Raw genomic sequence first — 16,470 nt, 5'->3', positions numbered from 1 at the left:
CTGTTGAAAAGAAAGGATATTTGAAAACTGGGAATCAGCCTATGCTGGAGCTCAAACCAAGACATGAATGCATGTGTCAGATTAACACACATAAAAGAGAGTTCGCTCAACCCAAAGCTGTTTTGTTCTTAGTTTGTGTCCATGAGGAGACAATTATGATAAAAATGAAGAAATGTTAATCAACATCAGTTTCTTAAATGCCAAAAGAATTGTTCTGAGGGAAAAAACAAACCAAACCAAAATAAACACAGATAAAGCCATGTTAAACTTTCCACTAGAAAGGAGAAGATATGTAAAAAATAAAGTTTTCATAGGACTCAGAATACCCTGAGAGCTTTTAGTTAAGACCACTTTTTAAAAAGTTATGAGAAGGTTTGGTTCTTGAAAGCAAAAATATAAAGAAATTAGGGGCGGCTCAAGTCTTTTGCGCAGTACTGTAAATTAACTGCATCAGTTGAATTGTGCTTAGATATTATTATTATTATTGTCATTTAATCTCTGTCAAGTTATAATATTTTAAAAAGACAATGTCTTAGAAGTCATGTATCACAGAAAGCTCAGCATTAGGGACTCCTTCTTTCCGAATATGCGATTAAACAGCATGTGGCAAAGACAGAGGACAGACGGGACACGCAGGAGAGGCAGTGCTGGTGGTGTACGATGGGTAGCAAAGGTGACTGAGTTAATGTAATTGATATGTAGTAAGGGAATAGGATCAAAGGGATGGCTGAGATACCAGCTCCATCGGGGACAAAATTAGATTCTGATTAACGAACAATGATGTGTTAATGTGATTCATTATATGTTCCAGAGGAGAAGTAGGAGGCCACTCTTGTTTTCAAGTGGTCAACATCTGTGGAAGGACATAAAATACAGGCTTTGTTCCCCTGGGACTGCAGTTTTATCGCTGGTGAAACATGCCTGTAAATTCTCACTGGCTGTATGACAAAAGTCAAGAAATGGCCACAATCATGGTGGAATTCACATGTGCAGCTTTTTTTTTTTTTGCCATTCATTTATTTCTTTTGCTTTTCACTCACATTATGGTGTCAGGAGGTCAAGGTTATTGTAGGGTCTTTACCTTACTATAGGAAGCGCCTTGAGGGAACTGCTGCTGTGAATTGGCACTATATAAATGAAACTTGACCTTGAGCTGAACCTGGTTAAATCAATTTTAATCATGATTTTAACGCCTAGCCTTTCCTACTCAAAAATGGGGGAATTAAAAAAAGAACATCAAGAAAAAAAACAGGAGATGGAATCAATAGCAATTTAACTGGAGTGACAGGGTGAAGTTGTGGATGTGAGATACTTGTGTGTTATCTGATCTGACTGGAGCTGTCTGATTCAAATTATGCCTCGATTCCTCCACATGAAAACAGATTCCCTTCGATCCCACCAGGAAATAGGTAGCAGTTAGGACACATAGACGAATAGGAACACTGCACTGCAGGTCACCAGCAACCATGGCTGTTTGTTTTTAGTTAAAAGTTAAAGGCAGTTTTCCATTTTTTTATGTTGTTCCTTCATTTTTTTTAGTATAATGAGCATTTCACTATGTAGGTTTTGATTTAGATGGAAGAGAAACATCACGTCTCTCTTCTGAAAATACTTATTAGTAATCATGCTGCTATTAGTTCCAGGGATGCTCATTAGCCAGACTTATGTGGCCAGATTATGCGACATTTAATCAGCTTAGCATGATTCATCTTAAAATCTATTTTTAAACATCCTCAAACCATGAAAACTAATGGCACACACTGGCATTCCTAAAAACGTCCTTACCAGTGAAAGTAAGGCAAAAGCAGCCACACACGAAGAGAAAGGTATTCATCCTCGTGCTAGTGCTCAGGTACATCTTCATTTGTCCAATAATGGCAATCATGTCATCTTCTGGACTCTTTGTTAGCCAACCAAAGGCTCTTCTAGCGGCCACAGCCAGTCACGTCCCACCTTCACCTGGATACAAGATGAATGGTCACCCCCTAAAAACTCAGGAAAATCAGTGCGCTGCTCCAGCTGGGTTACAGCTAGTTAACACCCCAAACAGCACGCGCTCTTCAGCTAACGACCCTGTCTCCTGTCCTTTCGTCTGTTTTGTGGCCATGACTCTCTGGGTGAAACCATGACCTGATTGGATGGATGTGCTGGGGGGGTGCGCTTGTACTAGGAACTCTGAGGGGCAGGCACCTGTTGGTGCTCACCAATCTGAGGTTAGCACTGCGGGGATTGTGTGTGGGAGTAAGAGGAAGTGGAGGGGGTGGTATGGCTATGTGCTGTGGGTTATGACAATGGAGATATTTTTGGGAAGTTGATTGGGGGGTTGTCGGTAGGCGAAGGATGATTGGTGGTGCTGTAAAGCTGACGTGGGTCGTGCTGTAGGTGGCTTCTCTGGCTCTCTTAACTTTTAATGCCTGCTTGATCCCTTCAGCTATTCATCTTCCCTGGTAAATCAAATCTTCTCTACCTCCTTCAAGGCTTTAAATATTCATTTTTAGCCTCCCTCCTTAGGGGTTGTTGCAGTCATACCCATTGCACTGTGCTGTGTGTGGTATCATCTGGCCATTATATCCCTGAGTTAAATTGATTTTCAAATATTAAGTTTTACTGAAAAGGTTGACAATAAAAAAATATTAAGCTCATTAGTTTTACAGGAATAGCTTGTCATCAAAGTTTTATTTTATGTCCTTTAAACAGGTGTGCAAAAGTATCCTGGGGGAAAAAATGCAGTGATTTAAAGGCAGTATGTGTGGACTTCCCAGCTGCTGCCCCCTAGTGGTCTGACACCAATAAGAGCAGTTTATATCCACCAAGACTCAAAACTTCATCCATATCATGCAGGAACTGAGCCCCAGGATCCAGAAGGATCCTGATCATTTGGTCAGTGTTTTTAATTTCAGCTTAATATTGTCTCTGTGTCCTTGCATTGATATAGAATCCTTCCAAGCCCATCTTTTATGCAGATCCACCATTTTTTGAGTAATCCTGAATATAAAGAGAGAGACAGTGACGAACAACCACAAACACTGAATTTATTGTCTGATTTTTCTACAAATCAAAAGTAGCAAAATCGATTATGCAATCAACAGAATTTAAAAATAAAAAATGATTTTAAACCAAAACAATATTTCAAGACCGTGCCTGTCAAAGACGATTGTTATTTCCATGTGCATCAGCTTTTGTGACATGGCATACAAACCCTTCAACATTTAGAAAGGTCATCTCCACACAGAAGGAAGGAAGTGGCACAGAGATACAGACAAAAGCAGGCATTCACAGATTTGACACTGATTAAGTCAGCTACAACATGAAGAGGAAGAGCAGGAGTGGAGGGGGGCTGCAAAGCAGCTTGCAGTGGCACAGCAACCATAGACAGGCTAAAGTTTAATCCCTACAATATATGAGATTTGCAAAGTTGGGTGCATAGAACAGTATCAGCTGATCTGCAGGGATTGTAGACTGGGTTTGACTTTGTGACCTCCATCAGTTAATGCTATGCTTATTTATGTTCATAGAAATAGTGAAATATAATTTTTTTTACTGTTTAAAACAATGTTGATGTTCTGGTAAAAGAAACCTAAATTGATTAAATTATGAAATAAACTTCTTTTGAGAATCTTTCTAAACAGCACAAGTGATGGGGTTTGTCTGTTCTTTAGGTACAAATTCCCATAAAAACTATGGCTTTAGTCACACTGTGATTTAAGGAGCTGAAAATTAAAGGCTCTGCTTCACAGATACTGTGGCGTGATGAAATCTAGAATTACCAAACTTCTTGGCAGGAGCAGGGAGGTGATGCCAATGCTGATGGAGAGGTCTTAGTAAAAAGCACCTCAGCATTGCTGATTCTGAGTTTGATGTGAGCTCGAGGCAAGAAAAGATGTGGATGAAAGTATAAAAATGGAGATGGATGTTTTTTGCCATAGAGGGCTGCGAGGACTACAAGCGTAATGATCGATGAAGCAAAGGCCCCCGAGTGAACTCCAGATTCTGCTCTATCTCTGATCCTTCGTGTTGCTTTTTATGAAGCTGATGTCTATATTTCAAGCCTCATAAAGTTCATCTTTCCTCCATCCCCTACTCTCTGTCTCTGCCTTTAAATTTCTCTCCTCTCGGTTGGGTCATTCCATCCTCTCTCCCTCATGCTGGTGAGCCTTTCCAGTGTGAAAACATAAAACTATAAATCAACAGCAGATTGAGACTTAAGTGAGGGGAAAATGCCTCTGACTTGACCTCCTGTGAGCTGCCATTCTCAGCGTGAATACATCATTCAGAATGACCTCTGTGTTTGTTTTTGTGCAGCCTGGCTTCTCAAAGCTACTCTTTCATAGAAGGTTACGTGTTAGACGGGAAAGGGAACAAGTGCAATTCAACCACTAGTGTAGCGAGAACGTCACATATGGTGGTCTATAATACTGAGGGGCTATCAGTACTGTCGCCAAGGTGGGCTGCCGTGGACTGGCAGAATTTCAGCCCCCAAATACTTGCGCTAATAGATCTCAGTGAGAGAGTGTATTTACACAGAGAAATAACAGGGAAGCCCATGCAGTAGTGTCCGGTGACCAGTGCCAACATGTGGGGATATTAATAGCAGGGTGGGCAGGTGATAGCATTCTGAGAACAGATGGAGCCTTTGATATTCTCCCCTCAGATCCCTATTTAAAAGACAAAAGCAAAATGAAAGCACAAGACCAAGAGGACAGGTGTGGTAAAAGGGACATGCAGCATGCGTGTGTCCAGACAAAACGAGGCACCGAGAGGCACGGGTCTTCTCTATTATTGGGAATTCCATTGGCTGTTCGTGCAGCAGATGAATGGAGTTGGTGTGCTGCTCCATTACATACACCAATGCCTGAAATACAGAGGATTACTGTGTCTGCAGAAATATACCGCAAAGCATGTGCCACTCTCCAGCACATTCTGACATAGGCTTGCAGCACGCTTATTATAGGGCCTGGTTTGTCTTGGTGTTTATGTGTTAACACCACATATGAACACCCAGTCCTGGAGCCACACTTCAAACCCTACTACAGCTAATAACAAAATAAAAAAATCCCACGCTGGTAGTTTATATTGTAGCATTTATACGAATGTAAGGTATGCTAACATGGGCTTAGTAGTTACATTTCATGCAATTTCATCAATGCATTTATTATTTTTTGTTATTTTAATTATTTTAAAATTTTAACATACAAACTGTCACTGGCAACACATCTGGAATTAGGAGAAGGGTTTGGGCTAGATTAATCTTCTGAGGTAAACCTACCCTGACTAAATATTTTGGAGACTTGTGAAATGTAAGTAGTTTTTCATGTGATGTACATCAGAATTGTTATTTTTCTTTGTTTTCTTTTACAAATTCTGGTTGAGTCAGGTAGAGTCAGCATCGATGAAAATTATCGCCCCTTTATAGTCGCGTCTTTGAGTCTGCTAAAGTCCAAATTAACTAAATTTCACCATAGGATGATGGGTGTGTCCATGTCTGCAACAGAGTGTAACCCTGTTAACTTTCTGGTATCCAAGTCCTTACAGTGGAAACCTAACCATTTATTTTGGTTGAAGCCAAAACTGTTTGGGGGTTTTTTTCAGCTGTTTTTGATTTCTGTGTGTCAGATTATTGTCTTTGTTTCTATAATGAGAAAACTTGGAAAGCAATTATATAAACACAAAAAATGTATTGTATTGTAATTGCCTATGAATGGAGCTAGGGTTGGGGTTATCTAGACCATAGACCTTATTTAGTCCTAACTTATAACCCTAATCGTAGGCTTGCAAAGTACGCTATATGAATTTGGGGTTTTGAAAGCTTTTCTCCCAAATGTAACAAACACAGTAAAAGTTTAAAATTCTACAAATCTAAAAAGAACACCATAAAATCCATATGGTTTGTCAGTTACTGGCCCTTTAAGTACTAGTACAGCTATAATTTAAAAAGACTGGGACATATGCATTGTGTGTTTTGTGATGAGGCAATGCATTGGAAACTGTACTTATTTTAAGTAACAGTTAACAGTTACAATTGTCTTCCTCTACATGCACAGCAAGGGATTCGCAACTTCCAGCAACGTGGTTCATGAAAATCAGACACCCCTGTGCTTCAGAAGGGTTTGAAGGGGTCCGTAGGGGTATGGTTGAAGCTAGCATCGGCAAAGATGGCCAGCGTGCCCACAGTGGTGAAAACGACGAAAATCCACAGGAACATCCGGTCCACAACCATTGCCACGTATTGCCAATCTTCTTTCAGCTAAAAGAGGCCAGTGAAAGACAAGAGATTAAAAAGAGAAAGAACGGGTAAGGAAAGGAAAATAGTGGGAAAATGGCAAAAGACAGACAGACACAAGAGACAAAAAGACAACAGTACAAACGTCAGAAATAAAACCATGTTGTTCAGATAAACAGTAGAGAGGAAGAAAAAATGGAAGGACAATAAACATATTAATGGTCTAAGGTTTAAGTAAATGATAGCTCTAACCCTAACCCTGTGATAATGTGTTTGTGCTCCTCAAAAATGTCATCTCAAATTTTGACAATTAGGGGAAAAAGAAAACTGTCATTCTAAGTGATATGCATTACAAAAATACTTTTGTTTGGTTTATGTTTAGGGTTTAGGGTTAGGGGTCATCACTAAAGACAACTTAGATATTCAGTGATTAAGCTTTATCTGTTGAATGCTCGAAATGATCAAACCCTGCCCTTCACTCCAGATGTGACCTTGTGGATCTTAGAAGGTTAAACGTGCTCAAACATTCAAACTTACCGCTTCATAGTCTTTTTCAGCCTGCAGAGCCTCGGCTATGTATGTGATGGCCTCTATGGCTGACTTGAGCTCATCAGGTAGTGCAAGGTAGCTACTGGGGCCATCAATGAACTTCCTCAGGTCTGTGCATATGCCATCCGGCTGGTACCTTCATGACAGCACAATTGTAATAATGTTACAGAAAAGTATCAATAATAAACAAAATATTGTGATGGTAAATATATATGTCTGGACGGATTCAGGAAAAAGACAGAGTGTCAACACCCAAAGACAACAAATGCACACGAGCGTGCAGAATGTAGCGATGTGTGAGCAGGTGTCAGCCCACGCTAATTAAAAGCTGTAAAATAGCTCAGCTTTTATGAGCTGGGCTGCGCGTCTCCTTTGCACTCTACTGTCAACCACAGAGGAATAATGAGAAGGTCAGAGGAGCTCCCCGGGTCCCCCTCTGCGAGTTTGTACAAGGCGCTGCCCTTCACATGCTGACAAAGTTGCTCTGTGTGTGTGTGCGCGTGTGTGTGTGTGTGTGTGTGTGCGTGCATGTTTCTGTGTTTAGTTGTTGCCCTTAGTTACCAACTGTCAGCTGCTATTGGGTGCCAGGAGTTATTGGGAGAAGCTAGTAGAAAAGTGTTGTGTGTACCTGTGTGACTCTGCTGTCAGTTATAAATACTGTATTAACGTGACAGTTCTAACTTTAGAGGTTAAGTTATTTTTCATTTCATTATTTTCAAAATATAGAAAGTAAAAAATGTGTTACGTCAGTTAGTTACATCGCAAAAAGACAATCTTCGAAGGCACTATTATTGAACTTTATAATTTGCAATTATTATTTTATTTTATTTTATTATTATCATGTCTGCTTTCAGACTAGTTAAAACAAAATATCCAAAATGCTTTTTTACAATTGTTTACAATTACAAAACACTGACTATTTTATATTTATACAAATTAATACATATGTAGTTTACATATTTAAATACATGTATTTAGGATGTGAGTAATTTATTGTTAAAGGGTATTTAAAATTGTTTTGAATAAATAATGCATGAAATTTTATGACTCTCACCAATAACCTCAGACAAGCCTGTTATTAGAAGTTAATTCGTCATCAGCACCATAACAACATGATCAAACAAGTCGTTAAATATGACGAAAATTTGTAATATATAGTTAGATTAGATCATGCTAACTGCTAACTGAAGCCTGCCTTGTCATTGATGAGTTACGGTTGCTATGACAATCTGGTAGTAAATGTATTCAACTAAAAATCAAGAGCTCCTGCCATCCAGCCAAGAAGTAACGTACACGTGTGAATCCCCTGTTACTACTACCACTATAATTATAAATGTTAGCCAGCTTTAACATCTGGTCAAACCACAGCAAGTATGTCAGTCTAGTATCAAAAATGTTAATTGTACTAAAATGGGCATTGTGGCATTATTTCCATCAGTCCGCTCTCATGTGTCTGGATTTAAAAGCAAGAGAAAGACCGTGTTTCTAAGTTAGTCGGCACACTCTCGCACTAGCAACACAAAGTCTTACACTTTCCTTCTTTTTCTACCCCCAAAAATGTGCGCTCCTGGAATGCATTACTTTCAAATTTGTGCTCAATGCCATGAAAAAAAAAACATAACTTAACAATTCATTGTCATTAACATAAAAACATTTTACTTTTTCGTGGCTATTTCACAAACTTCCGTGAGATCAGACCGTTTCTTATGAATTCAACTTGTTATCATCACGAGGATGGAATTCTGACTTCTTGTTGAACACTGATATAGTCTTGCTTCACACAGTTGATAATTTACATTACATAACTCATTCTATAATTTTTCGGTAATAATTCTTGCACGGAATCATGCAGCATGTCCTTCAACAATGGCACATTAATTATGTCCTTGTTGCCTTCAGCAGAAAGACACACTAAGACCTCCTATACTTCTATGAACTTACGAAGTCATACAGCATGCAAGCACATCACAGCTGAAGTGCTTTTCTGAGAAGTAGCATTGCTTAAGTTCCAGCCTAAAAGTTTATGGATTTTCACCTGACGTCAATGACCTCTACAAAGGCAGCACTTCTTTGCAGAGCAGCTACTTTTCTTATGAAACACCTCAAATATTAAACACCTCCTTTAGAAACATTGCAAAAAAAAAAACAAAAAACAAAAAGATTGACAGGATAGGCAGGTATCCACCAGAGGGCAGTGTAGCACAATGTTAAAAGTGGTAACCTCTCAGGCAGGACAGAGGAGACAGCTGCTTGGTATTCTTTGCATGAAATTAGAGGTTTGCAACGCAGCGCTGCCACCACTGCTCATCCTGCGAGTGTGGCAGGTGAAGAATCTGTGACCTAAGAAGGATGAAGTCCTATCAGGTTGAGAGAGAAAGGAAAAAGGGAGGGGGAGACACAGTGTGGCCTCTTAACCCCCTCCTCCCTTTTCCCTCCTGTACGGCTCAAAGCAGCACTTCATCAGCGAGAAGTAAATGAGTATTCAGGAGACTAATTCAACTAAAACTGGCTGCGTCTGGTGCCAAGACATGCACTAAACCCAATTAAGAGAGGCGCGCGAATGTACATGTGGACCCACGAGAGATACTGCTGTCTCATCAAATTCCTCTAACAGAGCCCCTCCCCCCTCACTGTTCATTCACCTAGACAGTGACTCTAATGTGTCAGAGTCCATTTGGGTGGGTCATTATTGTTTTAGCAAAGATTCTTTCCCTCTAGGCATATCTAATTTCTCCCAGGAGAAGAGATTGAGGGACAGCTACACACTGTGAAGCAAACTTCATGGTGTATTGTGAGAGCAGCAGGAATGCACGTTAGTTGACAGTGTCGTATGGCTGATTGGGAAGACATACAGGTCCCCACCCTATGTAACTACTTAAGGAAGGTCAAAAAATTTTCATGCACAAAGGATCGAGACTGGGGTTACTGTAATTCAATTTGTTGCCAAATTGTGAGGCAACACTGGCCTGTATCCAGCTCTTTACTCAACATCATCGGCAGCCCTCTGTGGAACTTTTGATGTAAACCTGCAAACTGCGTTTCAGTGGAGGTGTTTGGGTTTATAAAGCTATATATATATATATATTGTAACATCTCAGAGTACTTTAAATAAAGATAAGACCTTGGCAGTAGTCATTACTGAGGCTCAGACATCTGTCACTAAATAAAACAAAGGTCAGAAAGACCTCACAGAAGGAGATCTTAAACAGCCAATCTGTTCCTTCTTTGCAACAGCTCCATAAATGATGATTTGACAGTTTAAGCTTCAGCAGAAAGGGCATCGATACAATATGTGACGATATGAGACGAAGAAGATATTTTAGTGCATTTAGTAAAATATTTTGGCATAGCAAAAGTACATAAAGTATAGTGGATGAAGTAAAGTGCATTTAAATACAAACACACACAAACTGCCTGGATCTCTCAGTGTAGATAAAAATGGAGATGCAGGAGGAGAAGGAACAGATGTGATGTGATAAAAGTTTATTAAGAGCAATGACAGATGGAGGCTGGGGAAACCAGGGCTTCAGACATAACCTACTATATGAACTTGAGCCTTAATTAATACATTTAATGTGGAATCAACTAGTAACACTGGCAGCAAACCAGCCCCAGAGCATGATGCTACCACCACCATGCCTCACAGCTGGTACAGTGTTACCTTTAAATCCTCACCTTTATTCTAAACATGCCTCCTGGACCATAAAACCTTTCTGGCTCGGCTTGTCCAAATGAACAGCTGCAAATTTTAGTCGAGCCTTGTTAAGTTAAAAGACAATGTGGAACCTCCATCTCCATTTATTAAACAATTTAAGTGAGTGTATGTATATATTTGAGTCTGTATGCAGACTTCTGACCCTGTGGGGAATAGAGAAACCTGAAAATAGCTTTTCTTGCTTTAGTTAGTTAAACCTTGTATTGGATTATGGCAGTGGTTCCCAAACTTTTTTTTGCTGCGCCCCCCCCGCGCGCGCGCACACGCACGCACACATCCTCCAACCACACACACCCATATTTTGCTCCATTGCGGTTTATGTCACACCTCAAACATTTAGTAAACAATTAAGCAAATACAAGTAATCTGCAATAAATTACAGGTAGTAATAAAATAAACTACTAACTCTTTTATGCTACATCCACACCTACACGGGTATTTTTCACACGTAAACAGCGTTTCGAATCACCGAAAACGGAGATTTTTTTTAAACTCCTTTTTTGTGTTTACGTGTGGACGAGGAATAGAGAGTTCATCATGCAACGTCAAATGTATGTGCCTTTTTTCACGTCACGCTGTGCGCCCCGTTATTGTTTACATGAGATGAATTGTGGAATGGCAGATAGAGACAAAATACTGTTAATCTGACTATCTGCAGGTTTTACACGCTAACATACACACGCAGTTACTGTCCCTCTATTTACAAAGGCAGAGGCGTCACGATGTAATTATTTTACATGTAGTTGTTTTTTTTTCCTGTGTAATAATATTCAACATTGCTATCAATACATTTTTCAAAAAATGCCTCTCTGTGCAAAATGGGTTTAAAAACATAAACAGCTGTGGGATACTGTTTGTCCGTGATTTGAACCGGGGGAACAAATCGTGGCAGGATCAGCCTGATGTTATTTGTATCCCACTGTAACTTTACTGTATAAAGTATAGTATAGTATGTATATCTCCAAAATGTCAGGAGTAGTTAGTCATTACAAGAAGTGTTTGTGAACTAAAAATCATAAATGTGGGATGCTGTTTGTCCGTGATTTGAACAGCCCAGCGCTGCTCCCGACAAAGGGAAAACCAATTCTGTCAGGGAGACCTACCTTGGCACTTGTGCAGGTGAAACCAAAGGGAAGATATGCTTCAACATATTTTCTAGTCTTTGGCTTAGAATGAAGTTGGTTTGGAAACATATTCAACGATGCTTCATCTCCTGCTTTGCGTTTCTGTAGGCGCACCATGCTAGCAGTGTCCAAGCCTTTTGTTTTTTTTCCCCACTTTTCATCCCGCGCCCTCCGTGCCATGGCTCTGCGCCCCACCTAGGGGGCGGGCCCCACACTTTGGGAAGGTCTGGATTATGGGACGATACAGGCGTTTCACATGTGTTTATATACGTTGTCTTTTCAATTCTCTCATCAGGCTAAAGTGCATCCATAACTTTCCTTTACACATATTTTGGTTTTGATTTTGTTAAATAAATAATGATACTGTGTAATATGTTGTATTTTTGTCATCTGAGCTTGTATTTAAATCTTTCTAGAACCATTTATAATTATGTCCCGATATATAGAACCTTAGAATTGAAAGGGGGTGTACCTTCGTTTTCACATGACTCTAAATATTTGAGAATGTGGAGATGGTTCTCATATTCTGAATAAATGTTCTCAGGTAGTGTAGAAAAGCCCTTACATCTAATGAACAGGGATCTTCCTTCTTCTTCTTCTTCTTCTTCTTTTTCCTTATTGTGAGCCAAAAAACATTGGATAGATTCCGTTGGCCTCACTGAGAGAATATATTATGCAGCACAAAGTAATGTAATAAATGTGTGCACGTATAGGTGACAGAAGAGGAGAGGAATTACTTCTTGTGCTGCAGCTGCTGCTATTGTTATGGTAGCATTTGGTATCTTTAAATATGGTGTTTGTCTGTTCAAGAGGCTCTGTGCTTTTAAACACTGTTGAATTTAATTCAAAGTGAAAAAAGCACCTAAAATATAACAGAATTTTCATTTGTCCCAAGTTGAGGTGGTAAGCGCTAAGGAGGAAACCTGAACTTCTATGAGTGCAAGGTTGTGTAGACACTAAAGTGATATATATTTGAATCCATTTCGACATGACATCAAATCAAATTTGTTTAATCTTAATATATTTGATCTTATTTTACTGCACAAGTATTGTTTCTAAAGTAATATTTGGAAAACGCATCTAATGACATATATGTATAATGGAATTAAACTTGTATGTGATTCACTTCAAGAATCCCATACGACATAACAGAGATAAGAGCAGTCGATTGCTTCTCATCCTACTAATGATGAATGGAATCTCTTCATATCCACCTGTCTGGGTTTTGCCTGAATCAACAACTGTTCACCCGCTCCACTTCACACATGCTGTTTCTGGGTTCATTTGCTTTTCCTTCAAACATGCAGGCTAAACCAAATCCAGGCACACTCACAACCACGAGAGCAAGCATGTGCACGTATACGCCTGGCTTTACCTGTTGGGTTTCGGAAATAAAATGGAAGAGTCAGGTTTCCGGATGAAGTATTCATCAGAAGCTATGCTAATTGCAGTGACTTTTTTTTCCCGGCGGGGTAGGGTCTCCAGAGACAGGGGGGTCTCCACCTTTGGCCGCAGCATTCCCAGGTAAGGAGGGAGCATGTGGATGAAGATCTAGGTGGAGAGTAAAGGCAAAGAAGAACAGAGATACTTTTACAATTCCCATTAAAGAAAGTTCGGCCAGAAGACTGTTTTCATGTGGAGAGATCCTCAGGTTGAGGTGAAGACTCCAGCAACATTTAAAACACAAGGGAACAGCTTTATTTGCAGACCAACGCTTTCGGCTTGTGGCCTTCATCAGGGTTGCCGAAACACCATGTTTCCATGCGCAGTCATTTATATAGGCATGTTGTATACAGCGCTTTCAGTATTCCGGGAGAGTAGAAAAGCACTATATAAGAATCAGTCCATTTACCATTTACCATATTTGTCAGCATGGCTCTGTTCTAGGGTTTTCCTGCTCTTCCACACATACATGCAAAGTATAAAGTGATAAATGTAGAAGCAGGAGCTGGGTTGGAGGCGGTGGCAAAGCAGCTTGCAAATGTGATACTGGGATTTCCTATTCCTATGGAGCGGAAAGTTACTTAAATTTGAATTTCTGACTATGTAGACATTAATATGTATTTGATTTTCTACAATTTATCACAGTGAATTGCTGTATTATCAGAAAAAGACTGCATGCAATTGCTAACATGCAACATTTCTGGCAGGTTTTTGGTTGGTATGCTTAAAAATCTCATTTTCAAGTAAGATAACTTTTATCTGATTGGCTGATTGATTAGTTTAAATTTAAGGGCACAAGTTGGACTAGAAAAAGTTGATAACTTGCAATATATGTTATTTCAATACACAGCAAATCACAAAATGTTGCAAGAGTCACATTAATACCGAATCATGAATGAAGTACTGTGTTAATATCATATTGTGGCATATCTGGTGATCCCTGCCCTCCCTAGATTAAATAGTGCGCCCTATATAAGATCAGCCTAGCCTTCAGATGCTGTGGACTGGCTCTGAGATTGGTTCATTTGCTGGAATTGTTGCTAGGCTTTACTTTGTGGCCTGTCTGAGCAAACTCTATGCTCATCTTCAGAATTTAGCAGTTTCGAGATGTTAAAAAAAACATTTCATAGCACTTTCATTTATGAATGTGTAGATGTGCATTTCTTTTACTGAAAAAAGACCACAGAAGTTTATTTGCTGTATATTTTCAGTCAATAGCTTGTTGGCACTCACACCTCATGGATCCATCATCTTTGCTGGCATTAAAAGTCCATTTGTTTGGATTCTTGTTTCATGATTAAGGGGACAGCTGGAGTGCACTTGCCCTGTATTTGCCTATTAGGAATGACAAATAGTTCTAAATATTGAATTTTGCAGTAAGATAACCTTTGAAAGCAGTTGCTGCTGAATGATGTGGGTGGAGAAACTAAATGGGTAATGCTTTCCAGTTCTTCAAAGTCTCCTTTCGAGGTTTTCTTCGAACACAGTACATAAGTCCGTGTGCTTCAGTGGAGCACTTCAGTAAAGGATTCAGGCTGTCCTGGGCACAAGGGAGTGTAATTAAAACAGAAAAAACTGTTTGATAGGACATGATAAAAATTAAGTGCGTTGAGTCTTCATCAGAAGCTGTCGGACTTGGAGCTCCTTTGATATCAATATTAAGGGAGTCAATGATAAAACAGCACGTCAGGGTTGAACTTTAGCCTTGATCAATATCATAAATGCTGTAAATGGCTGCTCTATCTGCTCTTTGAAGTGCTTTCATATTCTTTTTGTGAAAGAACTCCTGGCTCGCCAGTATTGACAGATGGATGTCAATAATAGCCCCCTGGCGAGGAACATAAACTGGCAAAAACTCAATAGCGAATTTAATAGTGATTTTGAGTTCATTTACAACCAAACGTCCACGCCTTTATACAACTTCCAGTATGCGTCAGTTTCTGCCATGTTTCCTAGCTCTCAGTCCGAGGCAGCACATCAGTGAGTCACTCACTGGAGCCTGATAGACTTGACTGAGAGCTCTGAGACATGATGGAGGGTCCTTTCTTAATGTAATTTTTGTAATTTAAATAAAATTTAAATTTAATTTAATAAACTTTACTATTTTTGTTCACTCCCACAGCAGCAGTAAAGAGTAGATGGTCACAGACAGAGTTGTTGGTGAAGAAAATGGAGCATTTATAGGAAAATCTTTCTCTCAGGAGTTTGTTCAGGCCAGAGTGGAAGTGGAATGTGTGAGATTTCAAGTCAGAAATGCCGAAAGAAACACAGACGGACTGACTGGGACATTTATGAACATTTTCCATAGAAATAATACGATGGCACTATCAATTACACATTCAAAATATTGTTAGTAATTATCATAGATCATGCAGAGAAATGTCAGAAAATCCCCAATTGTCTCTCAACTTTCTTCCTTACTGATACTGTGTGACATCTGTCTGATTTCCCACAGCTTGGCTGACAATGAGCAGTGAAAATAAGAGAGGAAACAGCACCTCGGAGAGCAGCACTTCATCTACAAAGACCGTATTCCTCAGCAATGGCTGCTAAAACTCTGATAATATTGCTGTTGAGTGTGTGTGGTGCTCGGGTAGACACCACAGAGAGACGTAAGCTCTGCACTCGAGAGCATCTAAAGCATCACCTGGTGATGGAACAGAAGGAGGAGGTGTCCTAGTCATCTGTAGTGACTGTCTGGAGAAAGAAAACGAAACACTGAATTCAGCCACCAAGATGGGGATGGAATAAAGAGCAGCACAGTTAATGTCTACCTAGAGACGGGCTGAAATGCTGAAATAGGATATGACCATATTTGGAGTGTCACTGTTAGCTGTGTCACCAGGTGCATCAGTAATTAACTGTGATATTAAATGTGCAACAATAATGGGATTAAACAAAAAGCATACGTAGCAGAAATCTGAAGAGCCAGCTGCTTTGTGTCCAGTGTTGGGACTAACGCGTTATTAAGTAACGCGTTACAGTAACTACGTTATTATTGTGGTAACGAGCACAGTAACTAGTCATTATGCCAAAATCAGGAACACGTTAATCGTTACTGGGATTTAGATAGGGTCGTTATTCGCTACTTCTTGTGGTGGCTATCGCGGTAGGTAGGGCATTAACAGGGAAAGGGGGGCACAAAGAAATACTTTTCTTTCGTATTCTCATTTTAAATATCTAGCTTTTAAAAAATAATTATCTGAATCTTACAACAAACGATTGATAGATTGATACATATATACCATCAAAACAGTGTACATCACTGTCACAACAGCGTTTGTTTTCATTCAAAGGCTTTATGATTTTTCCTATAATGGCGGGCCGGTCTCTAGTCAAAATGCCCGGGCTGATTTTTTGTCCAGTCCAGCCCTGTATGCAGCTCATCTGCAGTCTGGTGTTACCTACATCTTCCTATT

At 39.7% G+C, this 16,470-nt stretch overlaps 1 protein-coding gene across 1 annotated transcript in view; it reads right to left on the bottom strand.

Annotated features, from left to right (window-relative positions):
• Positions 1–3,077: 3,077 nt before the first annotated feature.
• Positions 3,078–16,470, bottom strand: part of chrnb1 (cholinergic receptor, nicotinic, beta 1 (muscle)) — a 32,031-nt gene continuing 18,638 nt past the window's right edge. The window contains exons 9-11 of the mRNA XM_084924542.1: positions 12,984–13,159; positions 6,758–6,905; positions 3,078–6,244 (exon numbers count right to left, since the gene is read on the bottom strand). Of these exons, the coding sequence (XP_084780668.1) occupies positions 6,098–6,244; positions 6,758–6,905; positions 12,984–13,159 (471 nt within the window). The 3' untranslated portion in view covers positions 3,078–6,097. The remainder of the gene's footprint in view (positions 6,245–6,757; positions 6,906–12,983; positions 13,160–16,470) is intronic.

The sequence above is a fragment of the Perissodus microlepis genome, chromosome 3 (assembly GCF_051167445.1).
Source record: "Perissodus microlepis isolate ML-2025 ecotype Zambia chromosome 3, ASM5116744v1, whole genome shotgun sequence".
NCBI lineage: Eukaryota > Metazoa > Chordata > Actinopteri > Cichliformes > Cichlidae > Perissodus > Perissodus microlepis.
Note: the sequence above shows the minus strand (reverse complement) of the source record. Positions and strands in the feature narration are given on the sequence as shown.